This window comes from Phlebotomus papatasi, chromosome 2, assembly GCF_024763615.1.
Source record: "Phlebotomus papatasi isolate M1 chromosome 2, Ppap_2.1, whole genome shotgun sequence".
Lineage (NCBI taxonomy): Eukaryota > Metazoa > Arthropoda > Insecta > Diptera > Psychodidae > Phlebotomus > Phlebotomus papatasi.
Window position 1 is genome coordinate 82,707,675 of NC_077223.1, and position 21,176 is coordinate 82,728,850.

Consider the following 21,176-nt stretch of genomic DNA (forward strand, 5'->3'; position numbering starts at 1 on the left):
AAACGGTTCTAAATTTAGTAGAACAATTTTCTATTAAATTATTTAAAAACTTTACAGATTAGAGGGCATGCTTGCAAAGATTTGAACAGGAAAAACTAACAAAAGAGAGTTCAATAAAGCGATTAAAAATTCGCTGTTGAAGTGATGAAATACAGCAAATTTATTTAAATTTAAATAGAGGAGAGCGGAGTAGTTTCATGCGACTCAGTTTTTCAAGACATAGAGAAGACCGGGGTAGAATTAGCCACAAAATGAAATTTTTGATTGTGTTGCATATGTACAAAAAATGATTGTATGAGGCTGATAATCAGTGGCGTATCTAGACACTTATGCGGAGGGGTGCGGTTGTACGCGAAGGTGCCCTTACCACGGTAAAAATTGTTCAAGCGGGGGGTTTTACTGTTTATCAGTATCATTGACCACTATATTCCTTGAAAAATCTAACTTTTAATTTTGAGTTTAACAGGTTTAATTTTGATAATGCAGTGAAATTTTAATTATTTTTAATAAAAGTTTAACGCAAAAGTGGAAGCTCTCCTTTTCAAGGAATATAGTACTCAATATTGATCAACAGTAAAAATAAAAAATTTGAAGAATAGTATTTTGATTATTTTGAAAACATGCACAGCTTAAGCATGAAATGGTTAATGTTGTACTGAAAACATGCACAGCGGTTAGACTTCTTAAAACAGATGGTGCTCGCCAAAACCGGTACAGCCGAGCACAGCTCAAGGATAAAATGGATAAAATTGTGCATAAGTCCTGCATAGCTCAAACAAAATTGAATTTAAATTTTTAACAGTTTTCTGAATCTTAATCTTTTTAATGATTTAAAACACGGATTATGACCTATGTTTGGATTTATTCAATTGTAACTTCACACAACGTTTCGAAGATGTTTGTCTCCTTCTTCAGGTCTACAAAGTTTGTATAAGAACAATTTAAAAACATTAAATAGCAAAGATTTTATCACATTACATTTATATTAACACTTACATGGAGATAATTGGGATAAATCGAGTCACAAGGAATTTCTCATACTATCACTTTACAACACTCAGAGCACATGAACACCATGATGAAAAAATCTTTGCTATTTAATGTTTTTAAATTGTTCTTATACAAAATTTGTAGACCTGAAGAAGGAGACAAACATCTCCGAAACGTCGTGTGAAGTTACAATTGAATAAGTCTAATTATAGGTCATAATCCGTGTTTTAAATCCTCATCAAGTATAACTAACGAACTTAATCTTTTTATGTTTAACAGCTGTGCGCGTTTTCAGTACAATATAAACCGTTTTATGCTTGAGCTATGCAGATTTTATGCACAATATTGGGCGCCAAGAAAGCCTTTAGAACAATTTGAGGCCCAAGGAAGTCAGGGAATTAAAAAAGCCTTTTTCTTTACTTTAACGCGAAATTTTGATAGATAAGGTCGAAATGCATTTTAAACTAGGACCACAAAACTAGAGGAGTGCCCTAGAAAGTCTCGTGAAGAAATTAAAAGTTTTTTTTTATATATTTCAACGCGAAATTTTGCAGAATTATAAGGACAAGAGGCATTGTAAGAACTAGAGGGGCACTCCAGAAAGACTCGGAGTCTATTTTATTAAAATCTTTTTTACTTCAACATGTAAAGAATAAAGGATCAGGGTTTAGTTCTCTAAAAAAAGGAATATCGGTGCCCCTGGAGGTTCGCGCCCTGGGCGGACCACCGCTCCCGCATCCCCTTAGGTACGCTACTGCTGATAATTATTTCAATGAATAGTAAGGGAAGTATATATTTAGAATAAAGAGGGGTTTCCTCAATATTCCTTCGAAGGCAAACTATAAGGTACCACTAACTAATACTATATGTGGCTAATTCTACCCCGATCTCCCCTAACACCTTTCCTAGACATTGGTTATTTGAAATTATTCAGCATACTTTCCAGATATTAAACAAATATTTCTAAAAAAAATTTTCTGAAGTCGTGCGTACGAAACTGTTCCACTTTTCAAGACTGTGATTGTTCACCAAAATATTCTGAATTTATGAAATTTTATTGGCAATTACATCAAACAAATTTTTTAAACTATATGTTCTAATTTCCACACTAAAAAAAGTCGATAATAAAAATTGAGAAAAGATATCAAGTTTTCATTATTTATATTAAATCTTGTTTTCTTTTTAACTTAAACCTTCATATGAAGTCTTTTGTGAATTTAATGTTAAAATGGCCTTGTTTTAACAACCTGACTGATAGACTGACTATTGAAAATTGCTGTTACTCGCTGCAGAAATCGTATAGTACCACAAAAATCGTAATAAACTACCTACTTCACAGCGCGATTTTAAATTTTTTCTTATACTTTGTTTTTTTTTTAATTTTATTTGCATAAATCCATGAAAACATGTTAAGATGACGTAAGACATGATCTATTGTTAAAAAGAATGTTTAAATACTCGAAAACGACGAATTTTTTAAGCAACTCAGAAAGAATATACATGTGTTTTCTATATTACGTTGTCAAGCTATAAACGCATTTTTCTCGAACAATCAACTCTCAGCTTGCGCACTACTCGTTAGTTTTGGGTGTTCTTGTAAATAATGGTATCCATTAACAATTTAAATAATCTTTTCAATAACTTCGCCATCTATATTTCTTACGGTCATATCATACTAGGATTTTCACAATTTAATTTTAAATTCAATTGAGCCAATTGAGCATTAAGATTTCTAGAATTTACTTGAAAATTCTCACAGCCAGGATACATTTTGCAAGAAATTTGCTCAATTTTAAATAGCATGACGCGGGATTTTTGATTGTGAATGACTCCGGAAAATGTGTGATAGTATTTAAAATATCTTATAAGTTACTTATCTGTTATGCAAAAGAACCCCCAAAGCTAGAAGAAAGGGTTGTAGACAAGGGGGCTCATGATGAGACTCTCATACAGTCTTGTTGAAAATCTGTATGAAGTCGTCCCAACTTCCAACTGCGATTCCTGGACACAACAATTTCCTTAGAAATGCTTTGGAGGAACTCAGCAAATTACTCCTGATATTGAAGCTTCACTCTCACTGTGAGCTTCACTCACAAGTTTATCACTAATCACTGGTCTTATTTTATTTTTTGGCCACAAATAATAATTAATTACGAGTGAATAAATTTAATAAGAACAATTTGGTTCAAAAGGCTACTTGTATAACTGCAATAAAATTAAAATTAATGAGCAATTTTAACATTTTAATTTGCTCAATTCAAATTTAATTGAGCTACCACAATAATAACAAAATAACGCATAGAAACAATTCATCTAAAAATTAAATTGAATTTATAAATTGAAAAATCCTAGTGCGATAGCACAGTTAATGAAATATCCTGTAGGGCAGATAGGATCAGTATTATCCAGCAAATGAAGTCTCCCAGACTTTATACTAATCGAGACACATTTGTAGAGAGTTTTTATCTCAGTGACGAACCTTTTTCGGGGAGATATTTCTAGATCAATCGGCGAAAGTATTAATAAGGATACAAAATACCTTCGTTTAAGGAGTTAAATGGCTCAAGAAAACTAAAAAACAGCAGTTGTCTGCTAATAGGAAAACTTTGGTTTTGAATTTTAGATGAATCTACCTTAAAAAAAGTCTTCGTAAATCAGATTCATGCCGATGAATTTTACAAATTTTAAAATATAAATTTCTGAAAATATAGTTCAAATATTGAAGTTTTATATGCCTAATGCTTTCTACACACTGGGGAAATTTATGTCCATATTGAAGCAAATTGCCTGCGTTTGTAGGGGGAAGTGGGGGGGGGGCACCTTTGAAATTGGGATTTTTCATCTATTTTTAAATAAAATTGAGCTTTATCGTGTATGTGTATAATTTAGCTGCACAAACAGATTGAGAAGCTACATTATATCACGATAAGGCTCAATTTTATTTAAAAATATGTGAAAAATCCCAATTTCAAAGGAGTACCATTTCCCCCTAGGAAAAACTCTTCAATATGGACATAAATTTTTCTAGTATGTAGAGGCCATAAGAGCTTGAAATAGGGCCGTAGCTAGAGTTGAATTTAAGGTAGAACATCAGTAGTTGAAGGCAGGGCATTAATCAAAATTTTTGATTGATCTATTTTGGTTAGTCATTTTCCGTCCAATTCACGTGAATGTAAATGAATGAGGTAAAACAAAAAAAAAGTTATTCAAAGACAAATTTAAAAAAATATATTCAAATTCTTCGATACATATACTTAAGGGGTTACTTGGGTCAAAATTGACAAAGAAACAGCAGATTTTGTTCTAATTTCTTTTCAACATAATAAAAAATATAATTAATTCAAGCTCTTACTGTGTTATCACACTTGCACATTCAAATTTTAATATGATTCACATTAATTGTCGCTGGTGAGAGTCCAAGTGTGTAATTTGTGTGTTTGAATTATTTTATATTCAAAATTTGATCTATTTGTTGATAAAAAGGTAGACTTGGCCCTCAAAATTTGATATAAATTGATTTATAGCAATGCAAAAAATTATTGCGATTTTCTCTTTAATTTTTTAATGTGAAAAATATTTATGTTTTAGGTAAATTTAAACTTATTTTTGCAGGCCAAGTCCACTTCTTTTTCAATAAATAGAAAAACACCAAATATTAAGTGACTCAAAGACACAAATAACATATTTGGACGCTCACAAGTGACAATTAATGTGAATCACATTAAAATTTTAATGTGAAAGAGTGTTTTTTTTAGCCCTCCTCCACCCACAGGTCCTCAGCTCTTAAGAGCTGATTTCGGACCGTGACACTGCCGTAAATGTGAAAGTGTGATAACGCCGTTAGGCATATAAAAATACAACATTCAACAGAACCAGAAGATCTCAAGTTCTCAAGTCACTATTTGCTATGTACACGGTAAAAAATTTCGGCACGTATTTGTTCCAAAAATTAGCTCGTCTACGGACACCATAATTTTTGGCACAATCTTGTTTATTTTACGAGACTCAAAAAGATAATTAATATTAGTAACGAATTTGTTCCAAAACGTAAGTTCGTCCACGGACACCGAAAATTTTTGGAATAAATTTGTACCTTCTAGGAGAAAAAAAAATACCCAATTTTAGTAACAAATTTGTTCCAAAAATAGCTCGTCTAGTATAAAATCGTATCCCTCCTGTCACACTCACTCATCCGTCACCAACGAAGCGAGTAGGACGCCAAATCTGTGGCAATTTTCGTGCTACATGGTTTCACTTTTTTAATTCGAGGATTCCCTTCCCCTCCTGCTGCCAGCACCCGCATATGATTCCGTCATGTACGCATCTGTATAAAACATTCTTAATTTGATTCTTATTTGATGTTCCTTATGAACTTTCGCCACCTAAATCCATCTCTACTGAAGTATAGGCCTTAACTGTAAGACGAAATCACTTACACGGATTTGTTCCAGACAATGGGAACAAAAAGAATCCCCATATGAGTAACAATTTTGTTCTAAAAATTACCTCGTCCACGGACAAGGACACTGAAAATTTTTGGAACAAATATGTTACAGATGTAGGAATAATATTGTTATAAAGAAAATGTACCAATTTGTTCCTGATAGTGGGAACAAAACTGCCGAGTGCAACAAATTCTATTCCAACCATTCCAACTTTCAGGAACAAATTTGTATAAAACGAAATCAACTTGAATTTGTAGACATACCACCGTATCAAAACGGTTCTAAAAGAAAACTCTAACAAAATTGTAACTATATTTCGTAACGAAACTGTAAAGAAAACTTTTTGGAACAAACAAATATGTTCTTTAAGTACAAATTGATTCCAAAAAATTTTGTTTCAAGGAAAACTCGTTCTAAAATATTTTAGTCAGTGTCCAAAAGTTTTTACCGTGTAGTTTAGCCTCTAGGTCTCATAATGGAGAAAGAATGATACATCTTTCTGAAACCGTTAAGGCCCAAATAGACACAGGCTGATCCTCGAGAGTATTTAGCTTTTAAAATTCGATAATAAAAGTATTTGGTAAAGGAAATTTATACAAAGGATCTCTAATTGATGATCCTAAGCCCTAACTAAATGACAGTTTGGGATAAGTCTTTCTTGCTGAATTTTACAGGCTAAAATTCTCGAGGATTAGCCTGAGTCTATTTGGGTCCTTAGGCCAACAAACAAAATTTCCTAGCGTGCATGGCTGGGGAAAGGAATAAATGGAAAAACAAAATATTTAACAACCTGTCATCAATAAGGTATTACCATTTACAGTAGACTCTCACTCAATCGGCTCTTTCTCAATCGGGCGTCAAATTTTGTTGACAATTTTCACGCTTAATTATGAAGCTAATTCGCTCAAATTCGCTGCAGTTCTTCCTATTTTATCGTGATTCTTTATAATTGAGCGCTTTTTGTGGAATTTACAAAGGCTTTCACGCTCAATTCTATCGCTAAACCGGATGACATTTCGTCCCATATTCCCGATTGAGAGAGAGTCTACTGTATCTCAAACAATAAGTAAGATAAAATTTTATGCAACCAAGAACAGTGATAATTCTGCAAAGGAAAATCTATTAACCCTTTAAGGACGATTGGAACACCGGTGTCCCATAAAGAAAATAATTTTTCATGACTAAGGTAAAGTACCCCCACTCGACCGGGTTCTTCGATTCGACCGGTGGGTCAATTTTTGAATCTTTGATGGGTTTAATGGGCAAATTCTATGAAATTATCACTGATTCGTACTCTTTATGGGATACTTGTCTTATTAATATTAGATTATACGCTAAATATTATACCAATATAAAGAAATTGAATAAATAACTCTGACGGTCGAGACGAGGAACCGATCGAGTGAGGGCACTTTACCTTACCTAAAGTTATTTTTTCTTATGTCTGTACATAATTGTAAAGTAGAAGGTTGAAGGAATCTAGAATATTTTTTGCAAGTCTCAAGCTATTTGATACGTAGGAAATATTTAAGCTCAAAAATGGCGAATTTTTAAATTCTCAAATTCATAATTGAATTTATTTATTTTTTATACTTCCAATTTTTTTTAAAGCAAAACCCCTTGGCAATAAAAACTACAATACTCATACGTAATATTTTTCATTAAAGCGAAAATATTATTCATTGGTATTGTCAGAAAAATGTCTTAAATTTTTGGGCTATTTTTGTCCCTATCGTTCATAGAAGCACAAAATACGCCGAATCAGACTCTGTTGGACTTTCCAAGGTTTGATGTAAGACTTATCATTGATTATGTTTCTCAGTTTAATTTTTATTGTTGATTTTCAGTCCATAAAAAGTGTCTCGTCGTTAATGGGTTGAACCCATCATAGAAAAGGAATATTTTCGAAATAATTGACATTTTCGTGCAATCATTTAAATAAATTTTCGGTATCTTAGCGTGTTCTGATTGGTTGGAGCTTGAAAGCATTTAAAGCTCTAGCCAATCAGAGAACATGAACACGCTAAAATATTTAATGAGAATCAATATTTCGTGATATGTGAATAATTCTTTAATTATAAATTCAGGATTTTAGCTTTTCCATTCTTTTTTGAAAATCCCAATTCTGGAAACCCCATGAGGTAAAAATAGCTTCCTGACCTGTCTGTCTCTAAATAAAATAAAGCGAGAGAATTTGCGTTAATCGATGCCTGATAAATGTCCCTCAAGTTTGCTACATAGCTCTCCAAGTGCTTTTGAACTTTGATATCAAACGCCCAAAGTGATAGCAGATAGCACATTATCAACTCAATAGTGCAAGAAGAAAACAGGGAGAGATTCAGAGAAGTTTCTCTGGCGCACTGCAAAAATGAAACTCCACATACCAAAAAAAAGAATGAATGCAATAAAGATAATGAAACAACCAAAAATCTCTTGGAAATCTTTGTTTTTTATTAAACGCTTATCGTTCGGAAGATGTTGAAGCCACTGTTGGCCGTGGAGAGGATAACTCCAGGCAACTGTGGATGCCAGTGGAGCTCCTTGATGTCCTTCTGTCCTTGATGGATGAAGAGGAGCTGTGGTGGGAGATTCTTCAGCTCCTCACTTGTTTCCTCATCTCCATTTTCTGCGGAATCTCGTTCTACGGAGAGATCCCACAGAGCGATCTGATCATCAGCTCCTCCCGAAGCCAGGACACTCGAATCCGTCGGATGCCACTCCACAGTGGAGATGTAATTGGTGTGGTGCTTGAAGGTGGCGATTGGAGTCTTGGAGGAGAAGGTTCTGAGATCCCAAACATGGAGGACTCCATCGTCTCCTCCACTGACAATCAGTGGTTCATTCCTGTTCCAGCTGATGACATTTACGTCGCTATCATGAGCAGAGTCGCAGGTGAGCATGCAGGCTTTGGCCGGAGATGCCCTGGTGTCCCAGATCCTGATACTCTTGTCCACAGAACACGAAGCCAGGACACTCCTCTCATTGGGACTCCACTGAAGATCTTCAACAGAGTCTGTGTGGCCAATCAGTGGCCGCTGATCAACAGCCCACGTTCCCGCCTCTCCCGGTTGCCACACATGGATATCCCTCCGACAATCTCCAGTAACCAACACTCCAGAAACCGTCGGACTCCAATCCATTGCAAATCCCTCCTTCTGGTGCCCGGAAAACGTAAAAAGTGGTTTCACGCGATTCCCCTCCCCCGACTTCTCCCAACTGGCCAAGGATCCCGGATCATTTACCAGTGTCAGCTGCTGATTGAGCTTCCAGATATTCACTTGACCCAATTCACTCCATGTTGCAGCCAGAACTGAATTGCTGTGGCGAGTGGCACGGATTCTATTTACACAGCCTTGGTGCTTGGTCAGAGCACAGTGCATCTGTGGCATTTTCTCAGCTGGAATCTCCTCTTCCTCCTCCTCATCCTCTTCACTCTCTGCCTCCCCTTCGGGATCCCTGTCCTTGCTGGTTCTGTGCAAGTTGCTCATCTTCATCACGATAACACTAGGAAAAATCCTTTAGTTAAAAATAATCCCTAATCTCAGAGACGTACTTAGGGTATAGTCGCTCTGGGACTTACAATCGAAAAGTGATTTAAATTAAAGGGATAGAATTTAGGGTAAATTAAGCGAATTAAAAACTTGCTCCAAATGGAAATTTTGCGCTACTCCAAATGGAAACGACATTGTTTTCATGATAAATACTGTACTAAATTATTATATTTATATATTTTCTATTCCTCAATTTCATTATTTAGTTAATTTTGCTCCTAATAAAGCGAAAATCCATTCACATTCACAAATTTTTATTTGTTAATTTCTCAGAAAAATTAAAAGTGTACCTTTTCATCATCGAATTTTTCATCGATCGACCATGTTTTCCAATGAAAAACACAATGAGGTGACTGTTGTTTATTCGTTTGGTTCAACATTTATGTCATATTTATGGCTAATTTTAGTTAAATTAAGTGCCAACCTTTATTGTTAACGGTACGTGAAGTTTTCAAACGAAATAATTACCTATTTCGTAAACAAAAAGGGTTTTTTCTGAAGTGTCTGCAAATGCTTCAATAGGAAACCCTGGAAATATGATTTTTTGGAGAGATTTTCTTATTCTTCTAGATGGGAAAGGAGAAAAGACCATGAATAAGAACAAATCCGGAACTCAGGAGCAACTCAACAAGGTTTTGGAAGCCTTTCGTCGCGGTTTCAGTTACACTTTGTGTCCAATTAGAAATTTCCCTTGTCTCCATTTGGATTACAGTGCTGTCTCTCTCTATATGCACAGTTTGGGTACTTTTTTTGACAGTTCTCTCTCTGAATATGCACAACTTTTTTTTGAAATTCCCAACGGTTTTTTTTCTTTCTTTTAATAAATTATCATTTTTTTATTGTTCTAGAATTTCCCGTGTTATTTTAAATATAATATGAGACAGAAAAAATAAAATGAAGAAAATTAAAAACAAGAAAAATTAGTTACGAAGAAAATAATTTTCTTTAGTACTTTGTCAAAATGTAAACAAATTGATTTTGAATGCAACCGACACAAAAGCTGTGCATATAGAGAGACAGCACTGTAATTTGTTTCCAATAGAAGCATTTTGCACTCGTGTGTTTTTCTTGTATTTAAGAAGTTTTCAAATTATATCTAAAGAATTTTCACTAAACAGTAACATTCTAGAAGAGTCAAGGAGCAAATTTATGTAATTCTCTTCAGAAAAAATATGAGCTTAATGTGTTGAATCTTCTGTCAAAGTTAAAGCGTCTGGAAATGGTTTCGAATTAGGACATTTACCCTATGTGCTGTTTTAAAAAATTAACACGAATAAAATCAAAGTATTTTATCGTTTTTTCTGTAATATACGGGCTTATAATGACAAAACAGCAGATTTAGCGCTTAAAAAGTGTGGTATCAAATCCCCCCTAGTTTTTTTTTAATTTTTTTTTCTTTTTTTTAAAGAAAGAATTATATATAAATATACAATTTGAGAAAGTATACTGTATGCCGAAATTTGGCACACATTACCCTAGATAGTTATCAACAGTCATATTCTTTCAAGAATGTCACAATAAATGGTCTAACAACGCGCAAAAATTCAACACGAACTTAATCTAACAGATACAGATTTATCGATGCTATTGAATCGATAGTATCGGAAAGTTATCATTCCATCCCAGGAATTTATAGTCAGCTATGATATTTACAATCATTTCATGCTTTCGTAGCCTCAAAAATCTAATATAGACTCTAACGTGAAAGTTCTACATTTTCTCCAATTACTCGTAGTTTCCTTTATCCAAACTTGGAAAATTAATTATCAAGACACTAAATAATTACTGACATTACACTAAAAATTTGTTATTTTTGAAATACTCGAAATAAATTTCAGTTTATGACTAAATGAAAGTGATTCTATTTTTTTGTCTCAGCACAACATCATTATTGACGCATTCTCAGTAAAATGCAGACCTTTTGCGGCCAGTACTGTACTTTATCGGCATAATGCAATTACTTTAACATTTCTAAATTAAACTTTTTTAAACATATACTAGAAAAAAGTTAACAAAAGTTAAAAAAAAATCAACTTTTAAGAAGTGATTCTATTTTATTGGCCGTCACTGTATATACTTCCCTCACTATTCATTTAAATATTTATCAGCCTCATACAAATAGTTTTTCTACAAATTACATTAGACTCTCGCTTATCCGTGAGAGCGGGACCAAAATATCATCCGGATTTTGCGATTGGTACATATCAAATTGTTTGAAATCCAACGATTTTTTTTGTTTACACTGAAAATTTGTGGAGTGAATTCTGACCTGACTGAATCGACATTATCTCTAAACATGTGCACTGTCCAAAAAAGTTACAGTGAGAGAGAATTTCAGTAGATATAGAGCAAGAGCACATTTGCTTTAACAAAAAACCCGAATATTTTGTCAACAACATTTTTAAAATTCAACTGTCTCACGGATTTTTATATGTCACCCGGAAAAAGAGTCCACGGATTAGCGAGAGTCTAATGTATACGCAATGAAAAACTTCATATGATGGCTTAATTTTACCCCGGTCTCCCTTATACTGTTTTCAGTGACTCCGCATTAAAAACATTATGTAGGAGAAACTTTTAAAATAAGGCTTTCTTCTTTTTTTCGAATTGAGCTGGACCTTGCTAAGATAAAATTTAGCGCCACTAACCAATTGTGCCCCATTTCAAAGGTGTCTCATTCCTCTCACCCTTACAAAACCATGCTTTTTGGATTTTCTCGAAATTAGATTGTTATTTTTGGTATTAAATTAAAATGTGTAACAATTAATTTTGTGTAATTTATTACTTCAAAAATAACAAAATATTTATTTTTCAATACTTTTTATTTATCTTTTTAATACTATTTTATTAAAAAAATTCTGAATAAAATCTAAGATAAAGAACAATCATCAATTTTTGAGCGCCTTGCAAAAAAATAATTTTAGGAGCGCAAAGGAAATCTAAAATTCGGTTGCGAAAATCCTAACTACGCCCCTGGTTTATTCTGGCAAGTTTCTTGTACTTACTTGTTTACATGCGTCCTGGCAGCTTGAGTCCCAGCCACGAGGAACCCCGTCAGGGGGTATTCTTCTCGACGATCACCCAAGTCATCCGGGATGATGTCAAAACTGAGACAGGGAGCCCCGGTATGAGCCTGATGAAGCATCAAATACGCATCTTCATTGCAAACGAGCTCTTCATCCTTCTCCAGCGGTTTTCCCGGTAAATACACTTCGCCCTCTTCACTCTCTTCACTAGATTCCTCATCTGCAGACTCCTCCTCATCCAAGTCCATCTGATTTTGTTCCTCCACGTCCATTTCACGGGATTTTTTCACAGATTTCCTCAGAAAAACAAATCACAACAAACACACGTGTTTACTCTTCTGGGCGTAATTTCTCGATATATCGAGTGATTTGCTATCGATATTTCTCGAGCCCGGGAAAAATATCGAGTCCCACGGGTGACGTTTATTCTTTGTGCAATTTCACAACATCGGAAAATTCGCGTTTTTACCCTTTTCCAAGGTAAGTTTAGTGGATTTTGTGAGGAGGATTTGTGAAGAGGGTATTTAACTTTTTTTTCGCGGTAGGATGTCGTCCCCGTGGAAGACAGTGGCAGCTCCAGAGCCAGTTAATTTTGCTGACATTATGTCAGAGGAGCTGGCCAGGGAGCTGCAGGATAAGGAGAATGAGAAATTTGGGAGGCAGCTGTTTAAGGAATTGTCGACGGCTAAAGAGCCAGATCCTGGGGAAGCATCAGCATTGCCTGAGGAAGTCTTGAAGGCTCTGACAGAAGGAGCTTCAGGTGTTGGTGATCACTGTGATTCCGACGCAATAATTGCCCAAGTGCTCCAGGCACAGTTTGACCAGGAGTACGATCAGGAGCTGAAAAAGGTGGAGCAGCATCAAAATGCCAAGGTAAAGGTGTCTTATAAGAATTTCAGGATAATTCCTGAGGAGTTAGCATGTGAAGAGGAGAAGAGGGAAGAGCTCGAGGATAAGAAGCATTGGGATAGGTTTGAGACGATGGAAAAGGAGTATGGATCATTTCCAAAATGTGGATATAAGCAGGATGAGGAGGGGAATACTGTGACTAAGCATAATGCCAGGATGGCTGGGATTAGGAATGCCTGCAGGGTTATGTCTTTTCCTCCGGAATTCCCGACAGGGGATGGAGCAGGATTTGACATGCAACTGTCCAATGAGGTTTACAACCACCTGAAGAGCTACAGCAGGAAGGGGAAGAGGAATAAGATGCATGACAGGAAGGAGGAAGTAGCAACAGCTGAGATGGGCCTCGATGAGCCAACCAGGATGATTCTCTACAAATTTGTGTCCAATCAGGTTCTGGAGAGGATCAATGGGATTATTTCCACGGGAAAGGAAGCCCTGATCCTGCATGCTGAGGCTGACACAAATTATTCCGGAGAACTCTCAATTCCGCCAGAGTGCGCAGTCAAAATCTTCAAGACAACTTTGAATGAATTCAAACAGAGGGATCGATACATCAAGGATGATTTCCGTTTCCGGGATCGCTTTTCGAAGCAAAATGCCCGGACGGTGATTCACCAATGGGCTGAGAAGGAGATGCACAATCTCATGAGGATGCGCAGGGCAGAGATCCCGTGTCCGGAAGTTGTTACCTTGAAAAAGCACGTTCTAGTGATGTCCTTTATTGGGCATCAGGGCAGAGCTGCCCCGAAGCTCAAGGAAGCAGTTTTGTCAGAAGCCGAATGGATTGTTGCCTATGAGGAAGTCATCGAAGCCATGAAGCTTCTCTATTCCCAAGCCAAGCTCATCCATGCCGATCTCTCGGAATACAATATTCTGTATCACGAGGGGAAGTGCTACCTCATCGATGTGGCTCAATCTGTTGAGCCTGGGCATCCAAGTGCTCTGGAATTTCTCATGAGGGACTGCAGCAACATCTCGGATTTCTTCGATAGGCGCGGAGTTCCGGGAGTGGCTTCCAAGGAGGAACTCTTTGCTTCCATCACTGGCCTCGATCCCAGTGTCCACAATGCAGCCATGCTGGAGAGGCTCCACAACAAGGGAGTGCCTGAGCACGTGGCCACGAATCAGGGAGTGCTCGGGGAGGAGGATGAAGCAGGAGCTTCTGCCAGATGGCAGCACAAATCACTGCCATATCCCTTCGATTATGCCTGGGAGAAATCCCTGGAGGCCAAACGGCAGGAAGCCCCACTTCCAGCTCAGCTCGATCCCATCGTTCAGGAAGACGAAGTCACTGTTCAAGCCTGAGTCTTCGCAACGGAATAAACCTAACGTTACTCTGATATTGAAATATATTTATTCGATCGAGCACAAAAACTTTGTTTTATTTTATTATTTTTGGGTAAAGCTAAGTTTCTAGCACACTGAAACTTTGGTGGATCAACGCTAGAGGCGCGCAGTGTTCATAACCTCAAATTTAATTCGACTTGATTTATTAAATAAAAAAAGTTCTTAAGCCCAAAAATTTGAAAAATTGAAATTACTGTTGTTTAAAAATACTGCATTTGAAAGTAGCAAATCCATGGAAAAAATACATAAGAGGTTATAAATAAACATAACCTCGAAAAAATAATCCAGTAACCTAAAATCTAAGAAACCTGGCAATATTTGTGAGGTTAAAATTTGTATAACTAAATTGGAAAATACAGTACAGTAGAGTCTCGCTATAGGCCATCGCTCTATAGTCCACAATTTATAGACCGTTGATTTCAAAACACTGATTTTAAGTTAGGTTATGTTTTTAGTATGCGACATGCATAATTATTTTAATATTTTTGGCAAACTTTATTAAGTAGTTGTGATAATTGTGATCCACAATGAAGAGAGCAAAGACAAGTACCAAAATCGCAAAGAAAGTAGAAGCCGTCGAGCAATTTCAATACTAAAAATCGTTGATAATTTTAAAAAATTACATGGACTATACAGTAGACTCTCTCTCAATCGGGAATATTGGGCGAAATGTCATCCGGTTTATCGATAGAATTGAGCGTCAAAGCCTTTGTAAATTCCACAAAAAGCGCTCAATTATAAAGAATCACGATAAAATAGGAAGAACTACAGCGAATTTGAGCGAATTTGCTTCATAATTAAACGTGAAAATTGTCAACAAAATTTGTCGCCCGATTGAAAAAGAGCCGATTGAGTGAGAGTCTACTGTAGTGCGACCCAAGTGTCAAATTTGAAACCAAATATGGACTACCCGGCCGGCTATCTACTATGTACAAACTCAGTATAAACTGAGTATAATACTTAGTAGGAAACAAGTATACCCATACAAAATACATAGTAGATTTTGTATGAAATGTCCCAAATACTCATCATTAGTGTGCGTGAGTCGACATTTATACTGAGTATATACTAAGTACATTTACTTTGTATATACTTGATTTTCCTCATTAATTTTCAACAAATTTTTCGTGTATTTTTCTAATATTTATACTAAGTATTTTTCGTGTATTGGTACTGAGGTGGTACCTAGTATTTTTCGGTTATTTATACTAAGTAAAAACTATATTTTTTTTTTATTTTCTATAAATATTTATTGTCTGAACTTTTTTAAAATACATTTTTTACCAAGTATCCACAGTAGAGTAAACCTTGTAGACATCATTACAGAGGACTTCCGGTAACTGATCTCCGTGTAATGGTAGTTCCGGGACTGTAACAAACCTGGCGGATCTAGCAGAAACGTGATGCGTCTCAGCAAAGAATCTCGATCTTTTAATATTCTGGAAAAGAATGTAAACAAACAGGACGATAACGTACAATTTTTCAAGTCTAATTTAAAATTACTATGCTCAAGAAAATGAGAAAGATGGGAAATTTTCAACAGATTCTGAAATATATCTCTGTATATCACTTTTAACAAATACCGAACCCTGTCTAACAATATGTGGTTTATGATTTGATCCTCCAAAACCATCATTATAATTTCTCGCAGAATTTTCTACACGCACAGAATGATCTTTCAACAGAGATTATCAACAATACGACATTTGTTTTCCGTCTTAATCCCTATCATCAAGATGCTTAACTGAACGCGAAGGCTAAGTACATTGGATTCGAATGGTTTCCGGAACGAACATCAAGAAGCTTGAACACTTTGTTTCACTAAAAATGACATATATTTTTTCCTCTAATTTGTTCACGAAAACTACCACGCATACTTATCTCCAGATTGTTTTTGTGAAATGGAACTGAGAGGCGTCCCTTTTGATTGAATTAACTGAAAATAATTAATATAAATTAAGGAAAACTTACCCTTTTCCACTGAGCGACGCAAATCTTTCACCATCAGACACGTCACAACTTTGTCAACTAGAGAGAAAATGGTCGACGGACACACCGACACAGCAAGGTTGTGTAGTTGTAGGGACTTTAAACCAGAAATACAAAGTTTATACTCGATATATTCCGGGCACTTCTTCAACATAGTATTTTTTGCGTAGAGATACAACGTATTACTTGACTATATATTTAAATTTGTATATCTTTCACGTAAATACATAGTATATACCTAGAAAGTATGGAAATTAGTACTTTCCTCACATAAATACGCTGTATATACTCAGTAGGATCTGTAAAGTCAGTACGAATAGCCGGCCGGGTATAGCGAGACTCTACTTATCTTAAATCTAAATCTCTCAAATTCGAAATATCAATTGTGAGGTTATGATAAAGAAAATCGTATTTTGTGGATTTAAAAACATCTTTCTGTGCTGCTTCCTGAATATTTACTTACTAACTATATGTTAGTAAAAAATTAAAAGGAAATATGTAATTACAAAGATTTGTAAAAAAGTACGGGCCTTTTGATTCAAAGTTAAATTTAACCTCACATAAACTCCGTTAGTTTTAAAAATATCGTTTAAATGGGAAGTGGGAAATGTTAAAAATTACCCCCTATGGCCTATGCGTTCGAAATTGGAAGATTCTAATGTAATAGCGTAATCTTAAATAAATTTTAGAAGGAATTTTTTGATAAAGGTTATGTAGGATAAAATAATATAACCTATCTATAACATAAAAAATTGTAAAAAAAATCTTTCGTTAAAACTAAATACATAAATTGGATTTAATTCTGTTTAGTTAAAAAAAAACTCAATAAGCAAATTTGTGGTTACAGTACATAACCTTCAAAAATTTATTTGTATTTTATGCACAAAAATGTGTAATTTTTTCGATAGTTCAACGCAGTTCTTTCAATGTCGTATTTTTTGTTAGGAATTTGAAAGGACATTTTAGGAATATCATAGGTTTTATTGACCGTTGTCCTATCTGCAAGTCTTTCGTATTTTTTGTTGCAAACGACGGTATAAATAAATCGTCGGTTAATCTAATCACTAATACAGTGCCCGCTTTGTAATCCGGATAATTGGGAGACAATATGATAGACGTCCGCTTCGTTATCCGGATGGATTTTTTGAATTTGTTCAACGTCTCGAAAATATAATGCAAGATTTTTTCATTTATTAAACAAAAACTTTCACAAAATACTTCATTTTCATTGGTGAACAGCAGATATGCATACATAGCCTCAAAATGATTTTAAATGTAACCGTCGAGAACTCTTCTGGATTACGCCGATTCGGATTAGAGATCGGGCTCTGTAAATAAACTAATAAATTAACTGACGATTAACTAATGTTAACTAATGCAAATACAAAGACCTGAACATTTATAGATATGACAATGGTTGATGCAACCGACGATATTTTAAATTGTGAGGTTAAAATTTCACTCATTTGAAATTTAAGGAACTTCTAGATTAGTGTTTTTATCATGAAAAAAAGTTTATTTAAAATTTTTATAGATGGAAACTCAATAGATTTATTAAATTAATTAATGTCTGATTTGTTAGGTTAGAGATAACATAACCTAAAGTTTTCGATTATTACAGTAGAGACTCTCACTCAATCGGTTCTTTTTTAATCGTGCGTCAAATTTTGTTGACAATTTTCACGCTTAAATGAAGCTAATTCGCTCAAATTCGCTGTAGTTCTTCCTATTTTATCGTGATTCTTTATAATCGAACGCTTTTTGTGGAATTTACAAAGGCTCTTTGAGGCCCAAATCTATCGATAAACCGGATGACATTTCGCCCAATATTCCCGATTGAGAGAGAGTCTATTACTGTATTCTAAATCAAGTGATAAGTTATTTATTTTGATAATTTTTGTTTTAAATTTAATTATTTTTTATCACTTGTAGTGTTATAGGGTTTTTTCGGTTCAGGTTATGTCAAAAATTTATTTTAATCAAATTTGACTCACATTTAATTTTAAACCAAATTTAGTTTTTTTTTAAAACCAAAAAATAGTTTTTTTTGTTTCACTGGTTTATTTAGCAAAGACTTTATCGGACCTAACCTCCAAAATTAATTTTGTGTGGTCTAACCTAATTTTTTTTATATCTCTTGAGTAAAATTTGTGTAAGAAAAACCAAACCAGAGAATTTTTTATTGAAGCACATTTATTGATCGAACTGAATGATTTTCATGCTTAAAATTTCACAGAAAAGACTTTAGATCCTGAAAACTTAGAATTACAAAAAATATGTTATTATGAAATATTTTTAGCTCAATCTTTGACCATTTGGAGATTGACGAGGTGCCTCATGGTTGGCCTTCCATGAGGACAGTGCCAGGGATGCTTGATCTCTCCCATGTGGTCGAGCAGTCGCCTCATGTCGCTCTTTTTCAGCGCCATTCCGAACATCACGGACTTCCGGCAAGCCCTGGAAGCGAACATGGCCCTGACCCTCGATGGTCGGCACATGACGCCAGGTGGAGCATCCTGGAGCATGAACAGCAACTCCTCGATGTCATCCAGGCCAAAATCCCAATTTCTGTTTTGAGGCTTCTGCGCCAGCTTAATTCTCTTCGTCATGGGAGCTTCCTGGTCAATCAAGAAGTGAAATCCATTGCGCTGGAAGACTTCTAGATTGTCCATCAGCTGCAGCTCCTTCACTGCGCTCAGTTCGAGGGGCTGAGGAATAACCAGAGGCTGGGATTGGATTTTTTCCGTGGCCTGGAGTTGCTCAAAGTTGTACTTCTCGTCCGTGGCGTGCTGATCAACTATGAAGAGATCGTCATCCAGGCGAGCAATGATGAAGGACAGGTTGAACTGTCCGATGATCTTCATCTGGCTGAAGGAAGTCTTGTCGATCTCTCGACTGAGTTCCTCCTCAGCTGCGTCCAGACTGTCTAGTTTGGCTTTGAATCTCAATCTCTTGAGATTACTGGCTTTTTCTGCATTTTGGCGCCTTGCTGAGGCCTCCTGGCGGGATTTTTCGGCAACTTCCCGAATGGAGATTGAGAGTTTTTGCACCATCTGGCGGATTTTGGCACGAGTAGAGTAGGAATTGACTACGGAATTTACATCGATTACTTCATCTTCTACGACCTCTGGGAGAGCCTTTTGGGCTTCTGGGCTCTTCTCTGGAGATTTTTTCGATTTGGGAGTGGGAGTTTTTGGTCTTTCTGCAGCCGTTTTTGGGGTACTGCTTGAAGGAGGTTCTTCAAAAGCCGTTTCTTTTTGGTCCTTTCGAGATTCTTGAACTTCCGGAGTTTTGGCTTCAAAGCAAATTTCTCTCCTGGGAGTACTTCCACAGGACAATCTTGCCACCTTTTGAGGCTTCTCTGACTTCTCAGGACTGTCCAGAATTGCCTGGATTTTCTTCATCTTGGCTTTTCTTGCAGAGATTTCATCGTCAATCTTCCTTTTGTTTTTCTGTCCTGACCACTTTTCTTCGGTATTCCCGGTTGCTTTCCATTGTGAGAGCTTTTGTGAGAATTTTTCCTGGCTTGAAGGGAAAAGATCTTCCTCTTCGTCTGGCTTGGGCTTCTTGGAAGCTTTTTCCGGAAGCCTAATTGATTTTTCTGGTTTCTCGATTTTATAGCTCGAAGCACATTCATTGAAAGTCTTCAGCAGGGCAATCTTCAGGGCCAGAAGCAAGATGTTCTCATTCATGACGAACAACTGCCTCTTATCCGGAGTCACATTGACATCTACCCGGGAATTGTCCATGCGAATGTCCAGGAAAACGAAAGGATATTGATTGATGTTGTACTTGTGATAAACATCATTGATCACCTGCAGGATCTTTTTGAGCTCACACGGTCTGGAGTTAATGTAGATGAACTGACGATCCCTTGAGGATCTTCCGGACCCATGGGCGCAACTGGAAATCCATCCGCTTATTGTGAATTGATTCACATTGAGCTTCTCCAGATCTTCCGTTCGAACCTCATCGAGATCCAGTTCAAGAAAAGTTTCCTGACTGAATTGATCATCTCTCTCGAGTGGAGGCTTGATTTTTACCAATTCCCCCACCTGCTTCGTCCCAAAAATATTCCCGATATTCTCCAGAACATCTCTTCCGCCCTCCGTGTGGAAAATTGTCGTTTTTGAGCCCTTGAGAGTGGAATTTGTGCAGATAATCCTCACTCCAGTCGCAGCTAGACAGTAACCCTCGAGAATGCTGCACATCTTTCTGAACTCCTTCTTCACATTCCGGCGGAATTCTGCCTTCCGGACAGGCAGGGAACCGAATAAATTTCTTACCTGAACTGTAGTTCCTACTTGGCGGGCACATGGAAGCTCTCCGATGATGTCTCCGCGGTAGTCAAACTCCAGACGAGTTCCACAGACAGCTGACTGATGCCTGGTGATGATCACCATGTCAGACACTGCACAGAGAGAGCTCAAAGCCTCTCCTCGAAAACCAAAAGTCCCCACTTGCTCCAAATCCACGAAATCTCGAATCTTGGAAGTGTGATACTTTCCCGCTGGAAGAAATACCCATCACTGTTACCCCGAGACCCATTTGAACTGGTGGAAAACTACTCACTGAGGCCTTGGAAATTGGATTTTTCCACTCCAATCCCATTGTCTGACACTTCCAGGGATTCCAAGCCATGGTCCTTGAGTTTCACCTCAATCAGAGTAGCTTTTGCATCCAAAGCATTCTCCACAAGCTCCTTCACTGCTGAACCCAATCCCAGAATCACCTACCCAGCCCCAGGGAGTTAAAAAGAAGCTCTAGGGATGTAAACAAAACAAGCTTACCTGTCCGGAACAAATTTTGTGCACGGAAATATTGTCTATCGCTTTGATTTCTTTAGCGTTCTCACTAGTGTTTGCAGCTGTGACTACTGGGGCACACTCAGAACTACTTTTGGGGATATCCATTGCGGA

The 21,176-nt window shown here is 36.4% G+C and overlaps 3 protein-coding genes across 4 annotated transcripts; 1 reads left to right on the plus strand and 2 right to left on the minus strand.

Annotated features, from left to right (window-relative positions):
• Positions 1 to 7,864: 7,864 nt before the first annotated feature.
• On the minus strand, positions 7,865 to 12,355 carry LOC129804697 (glutamate-rich WD repeat-containing protein 1). The gene is made up of 2 exons (XM_055852237.1): positions 11,992 to 12,355; positions 7,865 to 8,939 (listed from the first exon to the last, which is right to left on the minus strand). The coding sequence occupies exons 1-2, from the start codon at positions 12,282 to 12,284 to the stop codon at positions 7,889 to 7,891; spliced, it is 1,344 nt and encodes a 447-aa protein (XP_055708212.1). The 5' UTR covers positions 12,285 to 12,355; the 3' UTR covers positions 7,865 to 7,888.
• Positions 12,356 to 12,400: 45 nt separating this feature from the next.
• Positions 12,401 to 14,295, plus strand: LOC129804696 (serine/threonine-protein kinase RIO3). 2 transcript variants are annotated; one of them, XM_055852236.1, is made up of 2 exons: positions 12,401 to 12,496; positions 12,558 to 14,295. In XM_055852236.1, exon 2 carries the CDS (start codon positions 12,559 to 12,561, stop codon positions 14,224 to 14,226), a length of 1,668 nt encoding a protein of 555 aa, XP_055708211.1. In that variant the 5' UTR covers positions 12,401 to 12,496; position 12,558; the 3' UTR covers positions 14,227 to 14,295. The 2 variants fall into 2 exon arrangements, with proteins under 2 accessions (XP_055708211.1, XP_055708210.1); XM_055852235.1 differs by having other exon boundaries at positions 12,401 to 12,492.
• A 4,175-nt stretch (positions 14,296 to 18,470) lies between these two features.
• LOC129804699 (mismatch repair endonuclease PMS2) lies at positions 18,471 to 21,170 on the minus strand. The gene is made up of 3 exons (XM_055852239.1): positions 21,048 to 21,170; positions 20,830 to 20,989; positions 18,471 to 20,767 (listed from the first exon to the last, which is right to left on the minus strand). Exons 1-3 carry the CDS (start codon positions 21,168 to 21,170, stop codon positions 18,558 to 18,560), a joined length of 2,493 nt encoding a protein of 830 aa, XP_055708214.1. The 3' UTR covers positions 18,471 to 18,557.
• Positions 21,171 to 21,176: the final 6 nt, after the last annotated feature.

Coding starts and splice junctions, on each gene's coding strand:
- LOC129804696 (XM_055852236.1), top strand. CDS start 12,559: ATGTCGTCCCCGTGGAAGACAGTGGCAGCTCCAGAGCCAGTTAATTTT.
- LOC129804699 (XM_055852239.1), bottom strand. CDS start 21,170: ATGGATATCCCCAAAAGTAGTTCTGAGTGTGCCCCAGTAGTCACAGCT. Junction 20,990..21,047: donor ACAAAATTTGTTCCGGACAG/GTAAGCTTGTTT, acceptor GGGGCTGGGTAG/GTGATTCTGGGATTGGGTTC. Junction 20,768..20,829: donor ATCCAATTTCCAAGGCCTCA/GTGAGTAGTTTT, acceptor TATTTCTTCCAG/CGGGAAAGTATCACACTTCC.
- LOC129804697 (XM_055852237.1), bottom strand. CDS start 12,284: ATGGACGTGGAGGAACAAAATCAGATGGACTTGGATGAGGAGGAGTCT. Junction 8,940..11,991: donor GCCAGGACGCATGTAAACAA/GTAAGTACAAGA, acceptor GATTTTTCCTAG/TGTTATCGTGATGAAGATGA.